The sequence below is a fragment of the Acanthochromis polyacanthus genome, chromosome 21 (assembly GCF_021347895.1).
Source record: "Acanthochromis polyacanthus isolate Apoly-LR-REF ecotype Palm Island chromosome 21, KAUST_Apoly_ChrSc, whole genome shotgun sequence".
Lineage (NCBI taxonomy): Eukaryota > Metazoa > Chordata > Actinopteri > Pomacentridae > Acanthochromis > Acanthochromis polyacanthus.
This window is the reverse complement of record NC_067133.1, coordinates 8,028,604-8,052,259: the sequence shown is the minus strand read 5'-3', so window position 1 is coordinate 8,052,259 and position 23,656 is coordinate 8,028,604. Positions and strand designations below refer to the sequence as shown.

The 23,656-nt window shown below is 39.0% G+C and overlaps 2 protein-coding genes across 2 annotated transcripts; both read left to right on the top strand.

Moving 5' to 3' along the window:
• Window positions 1-1,278: 1,278 nt before the first annotated feature.
• rnf25 (ring finger protein 25) lies at window positions 1,279-9,001 on the top strand. Its single transcript, XM_022200001.2, has 10 exons — window positions 1,279-1,396; window positions 1,633-1,704; window positions 3,189-3,285; window positions 4,007-4,074; window positions 4,177-4,246; window positions 4,340-4,411; window positions 5,900-6,046; window positions 6,120-6,209; window positions 6,286-6,423; window positions 8,185-9,001. Exons 1-10 carry the CDS (start codon window positions 1,377-1,379, stop codon window positions 8,770-8,772), a joined length of 1,362 nt encoding a protein of 453 aa, XP_022055693.2. The 5' UTR covers window positions 1,279-1,376; the 3' UTR covers window positions 8,773-9,001.
• Window positions 9,002-10,435: 1,434 nt separating this feature from the next.
• kat8 (K(lysine) acetyltransferase 8) lies at window positions 10,436-18,896 on the top strand. The gene is made up of 11 exons (XM_022200000.2): window positions 10,436-10,849; window positions 11,315-11,389; window positions 11,524-11,702; window positions 11,783-11,836; window positions 11,930-12,094; window positions 13,828-13,917; window positions 14,000-14,140; window positions 15,040-15,133; window positions 15,697-15,847; window positions 18,176-18,330; window positions 18,733-18,896. Exons 1-11 carry the CDS (start codon window positions 10,528-10,530, stop codon window positions 18,795-18,797), a joined length of 1,491 nt encoding a protein of 496 aa, XP_022055692.1. The 5' UTR covers window positions 10,436-10,527; the 3' UTR covers window positions 18,798-18,896.
• Window positions 18,897-23,656: the final 4,760 nt, after the last annotated feature.

Here is a 23,656-nt window from a genome sequence, read left to right as displayed (position 1 = left end):
CCCCTCACATATATCATTCACATAAAGAATAAACAAATTTGGTCCCAACACAGAACCCTGCGGAATTCCACAAACAATCTGCCTGTGTTCAGATTTACTGCTACCAATCTCCACAAACTGTTCTCTATCTTGCAAATAGCTCCTCATCCAATCTAATACTATCCCTCTCACCCCAAATGTTTCCAACTTTGACAATAATATAGAATTTTCTATTGTGTCAAATGCTTTCTTTAGGTCAATAAACACCCCTATGGTGTATTTCTTATTGTCAATTGCTGTTGCTATATCCTCTATTATATTCATTACCGCTGAAGCAGTTGACCTGTTACAACAAAAGCCAGACTGACTCTCACTCAGTAGCATATTCTTCTCAATAAATTTGTCTAATTTTTCAACAAATATTTTTTCAAACATTTTTAAGAATTGAGACAATAGAGACACAGGTCTGTAATTTGTAAGATTATGTTTGTCTCCACCTTTAAATAGTGGTATTACCTTTGCTACCTTCATCTTATTGGGAAAAATTCCTGTTTGAAAAGAAAGATTAAGAATATAACACAAAGGTTTACTGACACAATCTATGGTCCTTTTCACAAGTACCATGTCAAGCCCATCACTGTCTTTTGACGTCTTATTTTTCAATTTAATTACGAGTGATATAATTTCATTTTCACTAACATCGTTAACAAACATAGATTGCAACAATTTATTCTCTCCTCTCCATTCCATTTGTGCATCTCCTTTTTTTGTTTTCTTTTATAGTTTTTGCCAGATTGGGTACCACAGCTACAAAAAAAAGAGTTAAATTAATTCACCACTTCACTCTTATCTTTTACAATCATATTGTTTTCATTTATAATATGACTAGGTGGTTTTATCAGCCCTGATGTTCTTCCAATTACTTTATCCAAAATCTTCCAGGATTTTTAATATTGCTTTTATTTTTTTCTAATAAATTATTGTAGTAATCCTTCTTTGCTTGTCTAAGTATTTTTCTCAGTTTGTTTTTGTAAGTCTTGTATCTACAATAATACATTGTTCTGTGTTTACAAACAGAAAATGCAAATTTTGCACAAAAATAATCAAAATATTTTTTAAAAGAAGCAAGGTTTTTGTTTATTTGTATATATTTTGTAAGAAATAAGTCATGTAAAAAATCATAATGACTGTTTTACGGTTCCGAAAATAAAATAAATTAAACCTGCATATACATGAGATGCAATTTTCACAAAAATATTTTTGGTTTGTGCGTTTTCATTCAGTAATAAACAATAAGAACGTAAAATAACCAAATAAATATCTGTTGTTTTGAAAGGTCTGCGTGTTGACGCTACATCCGGTTAGCAGCAGCTGTTAGCCGTTAGCTGAGAAACATCATGACGGCGGCTGAGTGCGAGTGAGTTTCTCTGAATTCTAATCCCAAATCCTCTGAAATTTCATGAAACCCTTTGATTTGCTGTCCATATAATCATCCGTAAAAATCCAAGTGAATGTCGCAGGTGTAATTTATTAAGCTAGCGTAGAGCTAACAGGCTGACTTTACCTGGATTTGTGAGCGTTAGCCGGTTATAAAATGCCTCAGAAGTGCAGCAACAGCACGAATTAATAGGTGTTTTTTTTCCCCCTCCACAGCGTCCAGTCAGAGATCGAGGTGCTTCAGTCCATCTACCTGGACGAGCTGCTGGTTGGCCGCAGGGAGGACGGGTGAGTTAGCTGTTAGCTGCTAATTTCGGCACTTTGCTGCATTAACTGATTATTTGCTGATATTTAATGGCAGTTTATGTAAGATGTGAGCAGCAGCTTTCTAGTTAACACTCCGTTTGGAGCTGCACAGTAATGTTGGGGTAAAACAGGAAACTGACCCCAAAAGCTACAGGTTTACTCTTCTTTATTTCTGTCTGCTTAATTTGATTTCTTACAATTTGGTCAGAAATTTGCACCAACCACAGCTCCTTCATCCTCCATCTTGGATCTTTTATCAAACCCTGATACCAGACCTTTTTTACTGACACGAAGCTCATCTGTTGTCAAGTTGTTTCTCATCAATCTGGTGTATTTTGATTCATAGGCTCACATTGGATTTAGGTCAGATAAACACCAATGTTGCAGTTATAGTTTACTTTCTAGTTATTCTTGCATCAGCTCTGATAGTTTGTGCTTATTTGGCTTCAGTGTCTGGTTGTTGCATCTTTTCTTCCTTATACGTGCCTTTGTGCAGAGATTTTAGATGTCTTTGTGTTAAATTTGCATCTCTTTGGTTGGTTCTTTGTGGTCTGTTCACGTCTCTTCTGCGTGGTCATATTCCATCACTCTTTGTGTCTGTTTGCTTCTTTTCATGTTAAAAATGTGAATTCCAAACTCACGAGGTTATGTAAAAACAAGCTTTTCTTTTAGGTGCCTTTGACTTCTCATCCAAGAGGCTATTTAAATTATTCTGCTGCTTCAGAACTGAAGAAGCCTCTCAGATGACAAGTTACTCGTCTTCAGGAACCTATAAGAGGAATCTAGTTGCGTTTTACTGAAGCATGTAGGGTTGTTATGGTCAGAATCCCTAAACATCTACACGGACAAATTACTGTTGAGCTTCTCAGACTTTATCCTTAAAGCTTGAGCTTCTGCTTCTACACTCAACTAGTGAGGACACTGTTGTTTCTTTGAATAAAAAATAAATAAGGGGCCTTTTTAGAAACACTGAAACATGACTCATCCATATTTGTTAGACCAACATGTGCAAAGCGGGTTAAAAAAATAAATAAAACGCCTTCTCAGCTTGCCAAATCGTCATCATTATGCATATTTCAAATAATTCGTACTGCATGAGGAATGTCCAGACATCCACTTTACTGAGCACTGATGGAACAAAAACAGGAAGTTTGCTCACTAATTCCCCTTAAATCATTGATTTTATGGCATAACTTCAAAGAACTAATAAAATAATAATGCAGAAAATGGCTGTTTACACACATACATGCAGTAAATGTTCAATCTGTACTGATGTACTAAAACTGAATCATAAAATGCAACCAAAAAGGTGTCAGCTGAAGCCAAAATCCTTTTTTTTTTTTTTTACTTCTATCACATCTAATATGCCTTATTTGAATTTATAGAGGCTAAACAGTGCAGACAGTAAGTAAATAACTGGCTATACTGATTGTCGTTGCCTCGATGCTGTTGTGTTGTTGCTGCAGATGCTGGGAGGTGAGTCTGGTTCTGTATCCGTCCACGGCCGAGGATTCTGTCTCCCAGTTCGTCCGACTCACGCTGACTTTGACCCTCGATCAGCAGGTGCGTCTCTGTTATCTCATTCTGCATAAAGATAAATATGAACAGTGTAATGAAACAGGATTTATGACCAACAGTAACAGTCTATCAGCCATGTACTGCTCAGAAAACAGTCTAGAATTTTAAATTATAATGGCTCAAACTCATCCATTGGTTCCTCCAGAAGATACAAATCCACTGGCACAGATCTTAAAATAAATCAAGACTGAATTTTAAATAAATCGTTAAAGTTGGTGGAGCCAGGGGGCGTGGCTATACTTGATAGACAGCAACAGAAGCCTCTGCGGTAAAACGTGGGCGGGATAAGAGAGTCCTCAACCAATCCTGCCCCTAGTTGCTCTCCGGTCCAGTCTGTTTGATGACGCTTTTTACGTCACTGGCTCCAAGAAATCCAAAACGGCGACCAGGAAGTAGCAAAATCCGGGCTTCATTTTCTCTGCGTTGAAACCAACGGGTGACGTCACAGTTAGTTCACGCCTGGTCTGCGGTCTAGTTGACCTAAACACTGCGGCCCTACGTTCTAATTTAAAGTTGTAATATATCATTAAATTATTAAAAAGAAGATAATTTCTGTAATTATTTTCTCACATGACTCTATTTTAAGCTTTGATTCACACATTCACTGTCTGTTTTCTCCTTTTACTGGGATTTATTTTCATTTTCGCGGCTTGTTAAGTCATTTAACAAACATACTTCTGCTCTTTCCTGTGTTCTGTGTGCTCAGTATCCTTCCTCTTCTCCATCCATCTCCATCCACAACCCCCGCGGACTCTCTGATGACAAACTCAGCAGGTAACACAGTGACTCATTCACCAGCTTCACTGATTTCTGCTGAAATCTTCCGGGACTGAGTGTTAAATCCTGTGTTCTGGTGTTGTTGTTCTTCTCCTTCAGTGTCAGAAAGTGTCTTCAACTGGAGGCTCAGTCGTGTCTCGGTTCACCGGTGCTCTATCAGCTCATCGAGGTCACTACAAATACTCTTATTATATTAGTATTGTTGCTGTTGTCAGGAGAATATGTAGTTTCAGAGGACTGATTGTCTGTTTTTCTCCTCCAGAAAGCGAAAGAAATCCTGACTGAAAGCAATATTCCTCATGGAAACTGTGTCATTTGCCTCTATGACTTTAAGGTGAGACCATTCAGGATTTTCTCATTAAAGTTTTATTTTAGTAATTTTATCACGGTATTGTGCAGTCAGTAATCTTCTTCCTGCTTGTGTTGAACCTGAACATATATTTCATCCCTTTTTATGAATTCTGTGCTTTTTTAACAACAGGAACTGAACAACAGTTAAATATTCCTGTTTTTAGTACTTTTCTGTATATTTGAAAAAAGGAACACTTTTTTTCATTTTTTTGATTAATTAACTGTTATTTTACAACATTTACATGTTTTATGAAAATCTTTTCTTTCAAAATTACAGAAAAATCTAATAATTTATATATTAACTGTAAATAAACAGACCGAAATGTTGAGAAATTTTACACGAAAAATCATTTTTTCTATTTTTCTGTCTGGTATTTGACCATAAAATTATTTATTATGTATTTATTATTTGTACTATATTGAAGTCAGCTTAAAATTTTGATGTTTTACAAATATCTGCTGTTATTTAAAAAACAATTGAAGATTTTAAAATAATTTTGCTTTGTTCAGTTTTTTAACAGATTTTCCCTATTTTGTTAAATTGCAGAAAATATGTCATAAAATTATTGAAAAAAATGAAAGAAATACAAATTTATAATTACATTAATTTACTACATGTTGACTGTAAAAAAAAATAAAAAATAAAAAATCCCAGTCAAACCTGTAAATAGTATCCTTATCAGAATCTGTATTTTGTTCTTTTACGACGTGTAGCTGCCAAATTCTGTGTTTTTACTGCATTTAAATCAGTTCTAAATGTTTTTATTTTACGGATATTTTCATATTTTTTAAACATTACAGTCGTCCACCGTTTTTTAATGTATTTTTTCTTGCACCTTTTGTGAACTAGTTTTATCTTTTTGTAGTTGTTTTCCACCATTTTCACAACTTTTTTTTTAGTTGGCTTCCTCGCTTTTCGTATTTTTTATTTATTTGTGGAGCCATTGTGTTTCTTTTTAATTTGTTTTCATTCATTTTATTTGTTTGAAGTCTTTTTGAAAGTCTTTCTGATTGTATTTGACACTTTTTTCTGGTCTGTTTGTTTCTTTTTGTGGTTGATACGTGAGTTCTGAGCTTCACAGAATTCACGCTTCTACAATCAACAAGTCTGATGCCTTAAACACTCTCTTGTAGAGTAGAATAGAATAGCTTTATTGTTATCATACACTGGAGCATGATGAAAATGTAAGTAGCTGCCACTGGACGGTGCATTGAAACAAGCTAAATTAATGACAAAAAATTGAATGTACATGTCAAACAAAACTATATTAAGAATTCCAACATATGCAAAAGAGGCAGATATGTACTGTACAGTAAGAAAAAATAGAATAAATATGGGCAGGAGATTAAGCAGCATTATTAAAAGTGACACTGTGCCATATTTGAGTTCAGAAGTCTGATGGACAGTGGCTAAAAACTGCCAGCAGATATTTTCCAGAATCAGCTGAAAGTCAAACTTCCTGTGTTTCAGGAGGGCGAGACGTTCACTAAGACCAGCTGCTACCACTACTTCCACTCCCACTGTCTCGGCCGCTACGTCAGCCACTCGGAGAGGGAGCTCCGGCAGCGGGAGAAGGAGCTGGAGGAGGACAAGACCAGAGATCGATCCGACTATCAGGTCAGATACGAGGCATGCTGTTTATCTGCTTCCATCGGGGAAACCCTGAATCCTCACTGCTGCTCTCTGACAGGAGCTGAGCGTCGTCTGTCCGGTGTGCAGAGAGCCGCTGATCTACGACGTCCACCAGCTTCTGTCGGCTCCTGCTCCTCAGCTGCCCGAGGTAAAGACTGATGCTGTGACTCACCGGCAGCAGGACGGTGAAAGCGTCATGAGTAAACTCTGCGTTTGTCTTGCAGCTCGACCAGGCCGCCATCGGTTCAGACTTTCAGCAGAAGTGGTGTGAACTCCAGAAGCTCCTGGAGAAACAGAGATGTAAAGGTGGAATCATCGACCCCGAGGTGGAATCAAACCGATTTCTCATCCACATCAACGAGGTACGAATCTTATGGTGCTTTCATGTAGACTGCACATCATATAAGCATCTAAAGACACAGGAGACGGATCTGAGTTTGGAAAAATAATGAAGATGTTCAGCAAAGTAAATCAACCAGTCAGCCTATGGAGTGGCAGCAGTGAAGCATAAGATGTGGGGAAAAAAATGTGATTTGTGTTATTTTGGCTGATTGTTGTTGTCAGACTGGCAGGCTTTAGGATTTCTCAGTGATGTGCTTCATAGAAAGTTTGACGTCCAGGACAAAACCTCAAAGCTGAGTCGGATGAGTTCAAGAGGAGTTTGACAGTTTTCTTTGTTTTCCAGCTTTTCTTCATCGGAACCTATGAGGGATGTATAAATTCATTACAATAAAAGAAAACAAAAAAAAGGGAAATTCCAGTGCAAACAGGGCAAGAGAGGAATATATTATGTTAGTTTCTACACTGACAGCTGCACATTAGAGGTCTGAAACTTTAATTTTATTTCATTTAAACTTCGACATCCAGCCCTGACATTGTCCATCATGAAGACTACTTGGAAATCAGTTTAGTTTTTGGCCAAATGAAAGTCAAATTAATGTTACTGATTGAATATTTTCTGTGATAAACACCAGTTATCTAATCAGTGTTCTGTCAGCTGCAGTGTGAACAGACTGAGCAGCAATTCAGGACAGAACATAAAAACATATTTATGCATTTCTGCATCACCAACTAAATGTGTTCAGGTTTCCATGGCAACATGATGCATCCAGTGTGTGATGCTGTAACCGCTTCACTCAGTGATCTTAGAAACGTACAGATCAACAGTTTTGCAGATAAAAACCTCAGCTGAGAATCTAAATCACTCGGAGAGAATTTTTTTTGGAGAAGAGTATGAAAGTTTCTTACAGCTGAGCCAGACTCTGAACACAACCTCAGGTTAGCTGTGCAGCACCAGTTGCCATGGTGATCTGGCCACGCAGCACCAGTTGCCATGTGTGATCTGGCCACGCAGCATCAGTTACTATGGTGATCTGGCCACGCAGCATCAGTTACTATGGTGATCTGGCCACGCAGCATCAGTTACCATGTGTGATCTGGCCACGCAGCATCAGTTACCATGTGTGATCTGGCCACGCAGCATCAGTTACCATGTGTGATCTGGCCACGCAGCATCAGTTACTATGGTGATCTGGCCACGCAGCACCAGTTACCATGTGTGATCTGGCCACGCAGCATCAGTTACCATGTGTGATCTGGCCACGCAGCATCAGTTACCATGTGTGATCTGGCCACGCAGCACCAGTTGCCATGGTGATCTGGCCACGCAGCATCAGTTACTATGGTGATCTGGCCACGCAGCACCAGTTGCCATGGTGATCTGGCCACGCAGCATCAGTTACCATGTGTGATCTGGCCACGCAGCATCAGTTACCATGTGTGATCTGGCCACGCAGCATCAGTTGCCATGGTGATCTGGCCACGCAGCATCAGTTACTATGGTGATCTGGCCACGCAGCATCAGTTACCATGGTGATCTAACAGGTCAAAAGAGACACACCTTCGTGAATTTGAAAACTCTGACTTCAGGCTGACACACTCATGTGTTTTCACCCCTCAGGCTGCTGAAGCTACAACAGTCTGAACACTAATCAGTATTTTTTCTAAGGACATTCACGTTGTAGTAAAGTTATTAAGTTAATTTTAAAAACTTAGCAGATATGTCATTTGCTTAATAAAGTGTAAATGTTGTGTTTGTAATGTGATGCATGTTGTTCCCACAGACTCCTTCTGTGGCTGAAGATGGAAACCTGGATTCAGACGTTCCTCCTGGTCCTCCGACAGCCTCCAGCGCGTCCTCTGATGAACCCGGACTCAGATCGGACCAGGTTGGTTCAGGACTGTCCCACTGCAGAGGCGTTCAGGCCCCGAGGCGTCAGAACCAGGCCAGGGGGCCGAGAAGAGGAGGCAGAACCAGACCCCATCAGGGCCGAGCCGCCCCCGTCACAGAACACCTGGACAAACTGACTCTGTCCTCAGACTGCACCGAAGGACCAATCAGAGCTCAGGGTGAACACGTCCAGCAGGTGCAGGCGGAACCAGAACAGTCCAACAGGAGGGAGGTCCAAACGGAGCTGCAGGGTTCTCCAGACGCTCAGTCCGGTTTAGAGAGCGAAAGCCTGAAATATGCTGCAGACTCCGGAGGCGGCCGCGGCCACCGTGGGAGGAGGAGGGGCCCTCAGAGGTCTGGTCCTGGACCTGCTCGGTACCACTGGGATGGCTGGGCTTCCAGAGGCCGAGGAGGAGGCCCTAGGCGAGGCCACAGCAGGGAGCAAAGGGTGGTGGAGAGGAGCAGGGAGGAGGTGCTATGACAAAGAGCACCAGGAGGGCCGATGAACAAACGTATGTGTGCCTCCATCCTCAGTGTGCAGAGATCACAGCCCTGGAAGGACGACCGCCGTAGAACCCCTCATCCATCATCCTGCTCTCTGATATGCACTTTCACACACACTGACAACACACACAGCTGGTTGTTGCTTCTTGTTGTGATGCTAATTGACTTGAAAGAACTACAAATTAAATTTTCTGTGTCACACTGTGTTTTCATTTCCAGTTTTAATTCATCTCCTTTAACGATGTGATCACGTCTGATTTAGTGTCCAAGACGTTTCAATTCAATGTAGTCAAATGTTAACTGAGCTCCAGACGATTCTGCTGCACTTTCCTACGCTACTTCGACATTTCAGAAGTAAATATTTTACTTAAACTAAACTACATTTATTCTTACACTTCAGACCCTGTGCAGAATTTTTAGGAAAATAAAACAAAAAATCTAAAAAATATATTGTAAAGTATTTCTTAAAACATACTTGTAAAGCATTATTATATTTTATGTATTTATATATTTTTATTTTTAAAAGTTTTATTCTAAGCTGTTATTTTATTACTAAAACTCTTAATCTGTTGTTCTTTAAAAAAATAGCTGTTAACTATATTATGAATTATTTATTGACATGTTGTAATAATCCAGTATTGAATAGTTTAAGGTTCAAGTTAATCTTTATTATTGTGGAGGGGCAATTTGTCACCACAGTGGTACAGTTTTACCACCTACTAAAACCACATAATAGACGAAAGAATATGATGATAAAAATTAAATAATAAATTTAAGACAAAAGAAATTTGTTGAAAGAGTGAAATAAAAATATGAATAAAATAAAAAAATGTATATATATCACATAGTGGTGTTTAATAACAGAGAGGTACAAATGAGTTATGAGTAAATCTGTTGGTCCTACACAGACCATATCTGCGACTGGGTGGGATGATTCATCATTAAATGTAGCACAAAACCATTGTTTTTAGTTATTTTAATATTTAAATATAGTCTTTGATCATTACTATTTTTCATTAAAATTTAGTTCTCCAATGTTAATATTTCAGTAAAACACCTCTAGACCATTATTAATTATTTTGATTTTAAAATATAATTCTAAATCATCATTTTAATATTTAAATAAAATTTGTGACCATTGTTATGATTTTTCCATTATAATTTTATTCTGAACTGTTAATACTTCAGTAAAACATAGTTGTAGATAATTTTAATTATTTTACTATTGAAATATAGTGCTAAATCATTATTAATTATTCTAATATTAAAATATAGTTTTTGCTCATTATTTTTCATTATAATATAGTTGTGAACTGTTAATATTTTATATTATATGATAAAACAATTCTAAATTCATTATTGTTATTAACAATTGACAATTCATTATTGTTAATTATATTGTCAAAATATAGTACTAAATCATTATTCTTAATTACTTCAATATTAAAAACTGTTTTGAAGCCCTGTCTTTTGCCTTGACAAAAAAAATTCCTTGTATTTCAAAGTTAAGCACTTTTCTCTGAAGAAAAAAAATAAAACGGTTAACATATGTAACAGCGACATAGCGCTAAGCCTCATGGGAGAAGTAGTTGTACGTCGAAGGATATCTATGGACGGAACTGACGTCCTACCTCCGCCATCTTGGCCGTTTTTTTCGTCGAGGTCCGGCCCCTCTCTGTAAACTGCGCAGAGTCGCAGCGGCGTGTGGTTGTTTTTAAAAACGGCGGAGGTTATGACTGGCGGGAGCGAGTTTCATAAGAACTACAACAACAAGAACAAGCACTCTGGACACACAATGGACGTGGACATGGATTCCAGTCACATCGAAAGTGAGCGTGGAGAGCTGGACAGCAGCATCACGGCTGCCTGCTCTTCCAACGGCAGTGGCGGGGAAGAGGACGAGGCGGAGGGCCTTGGCCGTCCGAGAGAAGCCGGGGGCTCTAGTAGCCAGCACATGCCGGACGGAGGAGGGGTGCTCGGCGGCGGCAGGGAGCAGGAGGTGTCGGTGGAAATTGGAGAAACGTATTTGTGTCAAAGAGCTGACAAGACGTGGCGTAAGTGGAGCCGCTGTTCAGGCTGTTAGTCCCGGATTCCGATGACATGTCAGCTGCGGTGGTAGCGCGGTTCAGTTTATTCAGGACGAAATTCAAACCAAAATGAGTTATTACGTTTTGAGACATAATTACTTATCAGGCGTAATTCGGCTGCTTTTAATATGCTACTTTTTTCAGGCTTTCAGGAACTTTCGGCATTAATGATGAGGTCGTAGCGGTGTAAACAACAGACGAGCCCCTTTAAAAAAAGATATTTCCCCTGATATTTTACACTCATGTTACATTCTGGATGACTATTTCTTTGCCGAATTAAAGAATACTTCAACACACACCGACTGACTATTTCTAAACGGAATGTACTCCCAAATATGTTGTCTAATAAGCTGTGAAGCTGTCAAGTCTTCAAAATGTGAATGGAGTTTGGTGCTAAGATGCATTAACTGATGGGTGTTTCTCATTTTTCAGACACAGCAGAAGTTATTCAGTCCCGGCTGAATGAACAGGAGGGCAGAGAGGAGTTTTATGTCCACTATGTAGGATGTAAGTACAAAATCAACTGCTGTATATCCTGAACTGGTTAAATCCTTATATTTACTTTTATGTCCCCATGCTTCATCCTCTTATGTCATGTCTCTTCAGCTAATGATCCTCATGTAATTTCTTTGTTCCTGCAGTTAACCGGCGTCTTGATGAGTGGGTTGGTAAAGCCCGTCTGGCTCTGACTAAGACGGTGAAGGATGCCGTCAGAAAGAGCACAGAAATCGGAGGTGTTGGCGATCTAGGTGACCAGCCTGAGAGGAAGATCACTCGCAACCAGAAGCGCAAACACGACGAGATCAACCATGTGCAGAAGGTAGAGTTGCTGGTTGTTTCCTGCTGTTTGATGTCACACTTTAGGGTATTCTATTAATCTAAGGGATGTTTCCTTTGCAGACGTATGCAGAGATGGACCCAACGACAGCAGCACTGGAGAAGGAGCATGAGGCAGTGCGTCTTTAAAGCCGCCTTTATTTAGTCCCTTCCCTCAGTTTTATCTGAACTGCTTGGTTAAATACAATTTAAATGGTTTCTCTTCCTCAGATCACCAAAGTGAAATATGTGGACAAAATACAGATAGGAAACTTTGAGATAGACGCCTGGTACTTCTCACCGTTTCCTGAAGATTACGGCAAACAGCCCAAACTGTGGATCTGCGAGTACTGCTTGAAGTACATGAAGTACGAGAAGACGTTCAGACATCACCTGGTCAGTACGACACTGAAGTATTTCCTCACCAAAGTTTAACAATAGCCACTCTTGTGCCTTTTTAGTTTGAGTCAAAGAGTGATTGTATGTGTGAGTCTGTGGATAGCTTTTTGTTCAGTGTGTGCTGGTGCTGCAAAGGTTGAAATATTAATATTTTGGGCTATTTTAGACAAATTTTAGTTTTTCTGTGCCATTTTTGAGTTATTGTGGGCAGTTTTTTAAACAATTTTGGATGGATTTTGAGTCATTTTTAACAATTTTTCTGTCATCATTGCCGTTTTAAATAATTTTGGACAAATTCAGAGTCATTTTGGACAATTTTTATTGTTTTGGACCACTTCTAAGTCAGACAGTTTTTGAATCACTTTGGATATATATTGAGTCATTTTGGACAAGTTTTTTGTTTGGGCTAATTTTGGTTCATTTTAGACAAGTTTGACTGTTTTGCTTTAGTTTTTGAATCATTTTGGTCAAATTTTGAGTTGTTAGTATTTACTGGTATTGGACACATTTAGGGCTGGACCCGAATATCCGGATATTCGTTCGCTACGGCACTATCCGGATATTAATTTGGTATCCGAATATTCGCCCCCCCACCCCCCGTCGGACGTTACCGGGCGGAAAGAATATGCCGCGTTACTGTCTCCTGTCCACCTTCGGCCCACATCGGCACTTATCGGCTCATCTCATTATGTGATCACATAAACATATACACATATGTCTATAACATATACACATATGTCTATAACATATACACATATGTCTATGTGATCACTCCCTCCTCCCCCCAGACGAAAATATTCGGAGCTCGTCTCTTCCCTGCGCCTTCTTCTTCTTCGGCTCATTTCGGCTCCTCCATTCATGTTTGTAAACACCACCCGATTGGCCGGGTGGCTGCCGACTCTGACGTCGCGCTTCACTTCGTTGCATAAACACAAGACAAGATGCCGAAGACCTCTGCTGAAGACAAAACGAAGGCAACGAAGGTCGGTTTACAGTGGGTTTAATCTGTCTTGAGGAAATGTTGGCCAGAACTTTGTAAAAACGAAAAAGGATCCGAATTTTCGGGCCGTCTGTGTCACAAGCCGCCACCGCCGCACCGAAATTTTTAGGTGTTATAAACACTTTTTTTGGAAACCGTTTGGTTTTAGCTAATGTGGACAGTTTTTGAGTCATTAGAGAGAATTTTTACTGGTATTGGACACATCGTAAGTCGTTTTGCACACGTTATGAGTTTTGACAAGTTTGAATTATTGTTGACCATGGAGGCATTTTGAGCAAATTCTGAATCAACTTGGATGTTTTAGGTTATTTTGCACACATTTTGAGTAATTTTGCACGTTTTGGGACATTTTGGGTCATTTTACACAAGTTTTAGTTGTTTTTGACAAGTATTAGTAATTTTTGACCATTGTTTAGTCATTGTATTAGACAACCAAAATTAAGTCATTTTGGACAAGTTTGAGTTACAGAGGACACATTTTGAGTCATTTTGGACATGTTTGGGGACATTTTGGCTCATTTTTGACAAATTTTAGTTATTTTTGAGAAGTATCAGATATTTTTGAACATTGTTTATTGATTGTATGAGACAACCAATATTAGACAAATCTCAGTTCATTTTGGAGAATTTTTAAGTCATTTGGACAAGTTTGAGTTACTCTGGACAAATTTCGAGTCATTTTGGACAAATCGGTTGATTTCACTCCTCTTTTTTTCCTTTGCCTCCTCAGTCACACTGTCAGTGGAAACAGCCTCCAGGTAAAGAGATCTACAGGAGGAGCAACATATCGGTTTATGAAGTGGACGGACGAGACCACAAGGTGAGCATTTACTGCTAAACGATGTGGATTCTGTGAAGACTATTGACGTGGTGATGACTGACTGCTGGTTTTGTGTTTACAGATCTACTGTCAGAATCTTTGTCTACTAGCGAAACTGTTTCTGGACCACAAGACGCTGTATTTTGATGTCGAACCCTTCATCTTCTACATCCTCACTGAAGTCAACAAACAGGGAGCGCACATCGTCGGCTACTTCTCCAAAGTGAGCGTTCATACAGCTGCTGCCTCTGGTGTTTAATGTTTATTTGTTTATTCACACGATTTACTTGATATTTTTGAAGTTGCTTTTTGTATATGTAGCACTTTTAATTTTGTTGTTTATTGCACAATACAAGGACAGTGAAGGGATTCTATTTTATTTCTATTCTCTGTCATTTCAACATGATTTAGTACCGTTTCAGAAATGATCTCTGTCCATACCAACATGCCTTAGAACGGTCTGGACATCTGAAAGAATTCTGGCTGTCTTTCAAGAACAACACTGATCATCAATTCTTCCCAGATTCTACCAAAATTAACTCGTTGTTGTCAGTTGTGATGCAAACTGCCACAAATTTCTTAAATACTAACTTTCCTTCTGCATATGTAGACGGTAGTAGCCTGACATTCTGAATTTAACGGCACAAGAGCTGCCGGCTCATACAGAAAGGTCAACAACACTGGGGGCTGATGTCTTTGGTCTGGGTCATTTTAGAAATGTCTTGGGTCATGTTGCACCATTTTTTAATCATTGTGGACAGTTTATGAATAGTTTTGGACAAGTTTTTGTTTTTGTGAGTCATTTTTTGAGTCGTTATAGACCGTTTTTGGAGAATTTCTGTCATTTTGGACAAATTTTGACCAGTTATGAACAAGTTTTGGGTAATTTTAGATGTGTTTGTATCACTGCGGACAAGCTTTGAATAATTTTGGACAAATTTTAGTTTTAGTGGATCATTTTTGAGTCATTATGGACCGTTTTTAACTCATTAGGCAAATTTCAATTCTTTTTGGAGAATTTCTGTCATTCTGGACAAATTTTCAGTAGTTGTGGACAAGTTTTGGGTCATTTTAGATTTGTCTTCAGAACATTGAACTGGAACCTGCGGTTTTGTTTTGCAGGAGAAAGAGTCTCCGGACGGGAATAACGTGGCCTGTATTCTCACACTGCCTCCTTACCAACGCAGAGGCTACGGGAAGTTCCTCATAGCCTTCAGTAAGTAACAGCAGCTATGATGTGTTAGTTATTAGCTTATATAATCTTTAAAATGATAAATGAAATGCAGGAGCCTACAGCTTTGCCTTCTTATTTAACAACAGCAGACAAAACATTCTTCTTTGGTTAATAATATGAAAGTCAATTTGCTTTTAACTGGAGCTGCACGATATATCGAAAAACTATCATCATTGTGATAATGGTAAGTTTGATATCCATATCACAAAGTTGCGTGATAATTTTATGGTTATTTACATGTATAAATCATGCTTTTTGCATGCATAGACATTTTCTTGTGAGCGTGACCTTAAACCCCCCCACCCTGAATAGCACTGCTGCTGTTGGCTAGAGCGAGCCTCGTGCTCCCAGTGGAAAGGGAAAGAGCCACAACACAACATGTCAGGACAGGAGAAAGACGACTGTAATGAACAACTGGAGCCTAAAAAACACCGTGGTGTTTTCTGTCATGTGATAGATAATGAAACAACGGAGTGATTGAGAAACTAGTCCTTAGATTAAAAGGTAGGAGTCTTCATGTAAATGTGTGTTGCTGCTGTTTGCAGGTTACGAACTGTCCAAGTTAGAGAGTACAGTCGGTTCTCCAGAGAAACCTCTGTCTGACCTGGGGAAGCTGAGCTACAGAAGTTACTGGTCCTGGGTTTTACTGGAGATCCTGAGAGACTTCAGAGGAACGCTGTCCATCAAAGACCTCAGGTAGACGCACAAACGCCAGCATCACTCAACCTTTTATCAGGACGACTGTTTGCTTTTCTATCAAACTGGGAAGGATTGGATATACAGAGAAGACATTTCTGCAGCTTCTCCTGTCATCTGCAGCTTAGTTTACATGTGAAACAAGCTGCTGATTAAACAAAATTAACAACAAATCGTACAAATATGAGTCTGAAAATCATCAAAGCTGTAAATTAGGACTAGAACTTTAATGTATTCATTTCAATTAATTAATTACAGAAAAAATGACACGTTAAAACACATTTAATCGCACATTTAAACATATTTAATCACACATTAAACATATTTAATAGCACCTTTCTCAGTTCCCTAATTTCTGGCACACTGGTAACGCTGATGCAGCCCAGTAGGGGGCAGTAATGCACCTAAAGTCTGTTTTCCAGCCGTGAAGAAAACACACAAGTGTAACGTCGGCCACAAGAAAGTTTGAACAGTGAAGGAAGACGAGACCACATTGAGCTTCTTGGGCAGAAAGTTTTTTCTTTTAACCCTCATGTCGTCCTTCGGGTCAAATTGACCCATTTTAAAGTTTGAAAACGTGGAGAAAAAAAACAGTTTTCACAGTGAAACTTCTGACATCCACATTTTCAACATTTTTGGGAAATGTCAGAAAATTTTTGGTGGTAAAAAAATGTTAAAAAAAATTTCTTAAGAACATTCACAAAAAATCAACCAATATCCAGTGAAATTTGCTGGATTTTGGTTGATTTTTTTGTGTGAATGTTAAGTAAAATATTAGAAGTTTTACTGATACATGTAATCACTTTAGATATCGTTAGGATTCTTTTGGAAGATTTTTACTCATTTTTGAAAATATTTACAAGAATTCTTTTGCCAAATTTGGTAGATTTTTTTAAATACAGTTTTTAAGGGAAACTTAAAATGATTGGAATTTTCTTCCTGAAGGTTTTGCAAATTTTCAGAAATTTCGGGAATTTTCTTGCTGAGTTTTTTTTTTTTTTTTTTCCCAGACAAGGAAACTATATTTTTGGTGCCCATAAATGAAGACAACAGGAGGGTTAAAAATCTTCTTGATGTCAGCTTGGATAAAAGTTTGTTTGCAAACTGTGCAACAAAGAGTTTTCTGATCACTGCATTTATGTATTTTCAATGTTTATTTTTACAGCACAGAATTCTAGGGCTGGACCCGAATATTCATTCACTACGGCGGTATCCGGACATTAATTTTGGTGTCCGAATATTCATCGCACGTCTCGGCTCATCCATTCATGTTTGTAAACACCACCCGAATGGCCGGGTGGCTGCCGACTCTGACGTCACGCTTCACTTCGATACATAAACACAAGACAAGATGCCGAAGACGAGCCCAGACGAATGGATCCGAATATTTGGGCCGTCTTCGCCGCGCCACGCCATTACAGGGCGGAACGAATATTCAGATATTCGTCTTTAATATGGCCCAAATATCCGGAGACCAGAATCCACTATTCGGGCCAGCCCTACAGAAATCACAGTATTTGTTCCAGAGTTAGCTGGCTGCTAATTTACGTCTATTGTCTCTGAGCAGTAACACAAAAAAAACACAACAAAAGTACAGAAGTTACCGTCTGCAGTGTGAGGTAATAAACAGAATCAGTAAACGCAATAAATCAAAGCTCATCATTGATTGTGACCGTTTTTTCACCCAAACCTTGAGGCTGGTTTTTAACTCTGTAAAGCTTCCTGAGTCTCTGATGTTGGTGTGGAAGGAATTTAACTTCATCGTTTTAACTGAGGGAAGACTGAACAAAAGCTGTGTTTTGTTGTTGGTTTTCAACTCAGTGCAAGATTATAGATCATTTAAAACTTTATGGTGCATGAGAGTAGAAGCGAAAATTGTCAAAACAGAGGAAAGATCTCTGATCTCTTGGCTTTTAATCTAACACTTGAAGGATTTGTTTATAGTGCAGTTGGACCTTGGAAGACTATAAGACAGGAGGACAGATGAGGAAAAATCATACTGAGAGCTTTGCAGCAGATGGAGACAAATGCTGTCTGATGCTTTTAAAATAGTTTGATTTGAATTTAACGAGTCGTTTTTTGAAAGGCAGCTTTGTTTTAATTGTAATGCTCAGGAAATAGAAGTTCAGAGTGTTAGTTTGGTGCTGATTTCAGCTTCTACTGTCCAAAACTAATCAAAACGTGGCCAAAAATGCTCAAAATGTGTCCACAATGAATCACAATTTATTCATTTCATCAGGTTAAGTTAAACTGATTAATCCTGAGTCTCTTTGAGGAGATTCTATCCGATGTTTTTGCCTACGTGTCTCATTCTGATGTTTGTTGCAGTCAGATGACCAGCATCACGCAGAGTGACATCATCAGCACGCTGCAGTCGCTCAACATGGTGAAGTACTGGAAAGGTCAACACGTCATCTGTGTGACCCCCAAACTGGTGGAGGAGCATCTGAAGAGCGCCCAGTACAAGAAACCACCGATTACAGGTAGAGGATCCATCCACAGACCCTTTCTACCCACTGTTAATGACGTCAGGGCTACATGAGTATGAATAAAATGCTTTTTATTTCATTTTCACATTTAAATGAACAGAGAGCTGCTTTCACATCCATGTTGTGCTACATTCCTGCCATCCAGAGACTAAATATGAATAAAACTCACAAACACCTCACCGCTGAACATCTACTTTTAGATTGACACTACAAGTTACAGATGTTCCTTAAACGCCTCACATGCAGGCTACAGTAGAAGCTAGCTAGTGGACTGAGCACAGAGAAGCTTCTCGTCTCCATCAGTGACTGCAGCAGCTCAGACAAAACAGTATTTTGAAAAGGCATTCAGAGTTGTTCTCAACACGTTTTAGCTCGTTTCCTCTCTTTTCTCTCCAGTGGACACCATGTGTTTGAAGTGGGCGCCTCCCAAGAACAAACAAGCCAAGTTGTCCAAGAAGTGAAGAAGCTCCCTGCTGCCTCTCAGCTGTAATAAAAACACAATGTACATAGTTCTTAGTAGTATCTGTCAGTATTTTCTTAAAATAAATGTATAAAAGAAAGACATGTCTCCTGATCCCTTCTTTCCTGAGTATCTACAGTGCCTTGTGAAAGTATTCGGCCCCCTTGAACTTTTCAACCTTTTGCCACATTTCAGGCTTCAAACATAAAGATATAAAATTTTAATTTTTGTTAAGAATCAACAACAATTGGGACACAATCATGAAGTGGAATGAAATTTATTGGATATTTTATACATTTTTAACAAAAAACTGAAAAGTGGGGCGTGCAATATTATTCGGCCCCTTTACTTTCAGTGCAGCAAACTCACTCCAGAAGTTCAGTGAGGATCTCTGAATGATCCAATGTTGTCCTAAATGACTGATGATGATAAACAGAATCCACCTGTGTGTAATCAAGTCTCCGTATAAATGCACCTGCTCTGTGATAGTCTCAGGGTTCTGTTTAAAGTGCAGAGGGCATCATGAAGACCAAGGAACACACCAGGCAGGTCCGAGATACTGTTGTGGAGAAGTTTAAAGCCGGATTTGGATACAAAAAGATTTCCCAAGCTTTAAACATCTCAAGGAGCACTGTGCAAGCAATCATATTGAAATGGAAGGAGTATCAGACCACTGCTAATCTACCAAGACCCGGCCGTCCCTCTAAACTTTCACCTCCAACAAGGAGAAGACTGATCAGAGATGCAGCCAAGAGGCCCATGATCACTCTGGATGAACTGCAGAGATCTACAGCTGAGGTGGGAGAGTCTGTCCATAGGACAACAATCAGTCGTACACTGCACAAATCTAGCCTTTATGGAAGAGTGGCAAGAAGAAAGCCATTTCTCAAAGATATCCATAAAAAGTCTCGTTTAAAGTTTGCCACAAGCCACCTGGGAGACACAGCAAACATGTGGAAGAAGGTGCTCTGGTCAGATGAAACCAAAATCCAACTTTCTGGCCACAATGCAAAACGATATGTTTGGCGTAAAAGCACCGCTGCTGAAAAGTCCGAAAATTCACATAAAGATGAAAGAAAACGCTTCCTCGCTGTTGCTGTCCAGCAAAGGATGTGTTTAAACTTAGAAGCAGCTGGAATGGAGACAAGAAAACAGTGAAGGACAGAAAGGTAAATTTGTGTTCAAAATAAAGCTAACTGCTGAACTTAACATGTCTGGCTGGGGATTGTTACATTGCGTGACCTAAATATGTGGCGGGCAGCAGGGATTGATGGGACTCAGAAATGGCCTACAGTTGAATTATTTGTTCCTTGTATGATTTCCAACTGGTAAATCAGTCATTTTGTAGTAGGATCGCAATCGTGATCGTCGGCGGGTAACTGACAGTGTTTACGTCATGGTTACAGTGACGCAGTGCCAGCAACTCCCAATGGGAAATCCCCAATAAAGCCGTGGATCCAGATTATAAACCGTATCAGTGCCAACATCTAATCCGTTAGTTTGTTTTTAAGTATTGTTTTCACACAGAAGGACAGACAGATAGGCAGACGGATTCACAGACAAACGTATGCCATAGTTACTATGACGTTTTTGAAACATTTTGGATGACAAACTAAACTGACTTTTTTTTTTTTCAAATTTTGGACGGCATACTAAACTATGAAGTTTTTGTCAGTTTTCTTATCGACATACTATGACATATTTTTTAAATTTTGAACAACATACTAAACTATGACATCTTTGTGTTTTTTTTTTTATCAACATACTAAACTATGACTTTTTTCAAATTTTGGATGACAATAAACTATGATGTTTTTATGACATTTTGGACAACACACTATGACGTTTTTTTATATTTTTTGTGATATTTTGGACGACATACTAAACTATGACGTTTTTGTCATATTTTGGATGACATACTAAACTATGGCGTCTTTGGTCATATTTTAGACGACATACTAAACTATGACGTTTTTGTCATATTTTGGACGACATACTACACTATGGCATCTTTGGTCATATTTTGGACAACAATAAACTATGATGTTTTTATGACATTTTGGACAACATACTAAACTATGACGTTTTTGTCATATTTTGGATGACATACTAAACTGATATTTTTATGACATTTTAGACGACATACTAAACTATGACGTCTTTGGTCATATTTTGGACGACATACTAAACTATGACGTTTTTGTCATATTTCGGACGTCATACTGAACCATGATGTTCTGGTCATGTTTTGGACGACATACTAAACTATGACATCTTTGGTCATATTTTGGACGACATACTAAACTATGACGTTTTTGTCATATTTCGGACGTCATACTGAACCATGATGTTCTGGTCATGTTTTGGATGACATACTAAACTATGACGTCTTTGGTAATATTTCAGACGACATGCTAAACTATGACATTTTTGGTAATATTTTGGACGACATACTAAACTATGACGTTTTTGTCATGTTTTGGACGACATACTACACTATGGCGTCTTTGGTCATATTTCGGATGGCATACTGAACTATGATGTTTTTGTCATATTTCAGACGTCATACTAAACTATGATGTCTTTGGTAATATTTTGGACGACATACTACACTATGGTCACTTTGGTCATATTTTGGACGACATACTGAACTATGACGTCTTTGGTAATATTTCGGACGTCATACTAAATTATTACTTCTTTTTTCATATATTGGACCACATACAGTATGTCGTCCAACATTTGATGCTCTAAAAATGTCATCTTTTTACCTGATCTGTAGCTCAGTGAGTTAAGGGTTTGCCTATGGAGCTGCAGGTTGCTGGTTCAAGACCAGACCCTGCTTAAAATTTTTGAAAAACTTAGACAAAGAATGAAAGAAAAATGCCACTGGTGGGTCTTGATACTACTACCTTCCACTTGGTAGTCTCTCCTCTCATCCTCCTGAGCTACTCACTCAGATACTAATTGGTCTTTTTTTTGCGCCTTTATCATCGATTTTTTGTCATTTGAGTTTTTTTTTTTAACTCGAGTCTCGACTTGACCGTTTTTCTCGGGAGGTTGGACTTCAGCCTTTGAGCTGGAGGGTTGAACCCTCAAATTTTGGACGACATACTAAACTATGATGTTTTTGTTATATTTTTTGTGATATTTTGGACGACATACTACACTATGGTGTCTTTGGTCATATTTTAGACGACATACTAAACTATGACGTTTTTGTCATATTTTGGACGACATACTGAACCATGATGTTCTGGTCATGTTCAGTAAATGGTTGTATTTATATAGTGCTTTCATCCAAAGCGCTTTACATGATACATCACATTCACCCATTCACACACTGATGGCAGAAGCTGCCATGCAAGACGCTAACCATGACACACCAAGAGCAATTAGGGGTTAGGTGTCTTGCTCAGGGACAACTCGACATAAGCTCGACGGGCAGAGGATCGAACCAGCAACATTCCAGTTACAAGACGGCCACTCTAGCCACTGAGCCATGCCGCCCACATTTTAAGAAAAAAAAAAAGATTTAACATAGTAATAAAATGTGTTGTGTTCAGAGTTTATTGAAATCTTCTTGGGCTCACACAGTAAATCATTTAATAGAAACTTGATATTCAGTCTAAGGAAACTGGAAACTGCAGAGCGACAGAAGAACCAACAATATCTCTTGTTTTCTCCTTTAATGAGTCGACTCTTCTGGTGCTTTCAGACCAAAGAACTACAGATTCTTCACAACCTGCTCAAACTCTTGGTACAGGACCTCACCACACGGATCAAGAAGGTTTCCTTCTCATTTCTACTCTGATGCTCACCTTCTCCTGCTCAAACTGCTGACAAATGTTTCTGCTGCTCTAAAGTCTGGTCTCCAGAACTTCCTAAAAACTCTCAAAGTCTCTTCTGCTGCAGGTTGCTTTGTAGAACCGTTACAGAAAACCTCACTAAACCACATGGAGAGGCCTCAAGATAGTCGTCCAAATGAAACCATACAAAAACCAAACTAGCACAACCCAAACACTAAAGTCTCCTGCAGTCTACCAGAGAAGCTCTTTAAACAGAGAATCAGGACAGGAACTCTTACCTTCTGGACAATCAGCGTTGGTTCACAAACAAGAATACAGAATGTGTCTGACCAAAAACCTCTAAAGACTCACTACAGCCAAGATAAAGACAACTCAGCTGTACCAAATCCACTAATCACGGCACACATTAGCACCATGTGCTAACTGTGGCTAAAGAACCACATTTACCAAGACAACTATCCAGTACAAAGCCCTATAAAACTCACCAAGAAACACATTCAAGAGGATTTTACTGCTGGAAGCTGCAAGCCAACGTCTAAAGAACAAACTAAAGTGACAGAAGCAAACCCGGTTCGGTGGTGAAGAGAAGCAGAGGAAAGGTTTGACTGCAGACATAAAGCAGGAAGACACTGAGCTGCTCAAGTGTTCATGATAACACCAAGCAGCCACCTGGACAGCCAATAGGAACACAGCTTACTGGAAGTCCAGAGGGCTGGCTTAATGAAGTAAATTTAGATTAAAGTGGAAGCAGAAAGTTAACAAAGAAAGTTGAAATCCACCTTCTGATACCTGAAATCTCTGAGTTTTCACACAAAGAACACCTGAACATGTCAAACCGGTTCCATAGTAGAACCTTCACTGTAAAAACGTCATAGTATGGTGTGTTGCTTAAAAAACATTACAATCGGCTGTTCAGGGTCGCCGAGGAGCGACACAAAAACAGGACAAACGCTGGTTTCCAGGGGGTTAGGAGGCTATTTATTTGAAAAAGTAAGTTTACAACAAGACAACATGTGAGCAGAAAAGTCACAAAGTCTCTCTTTAGATAAGC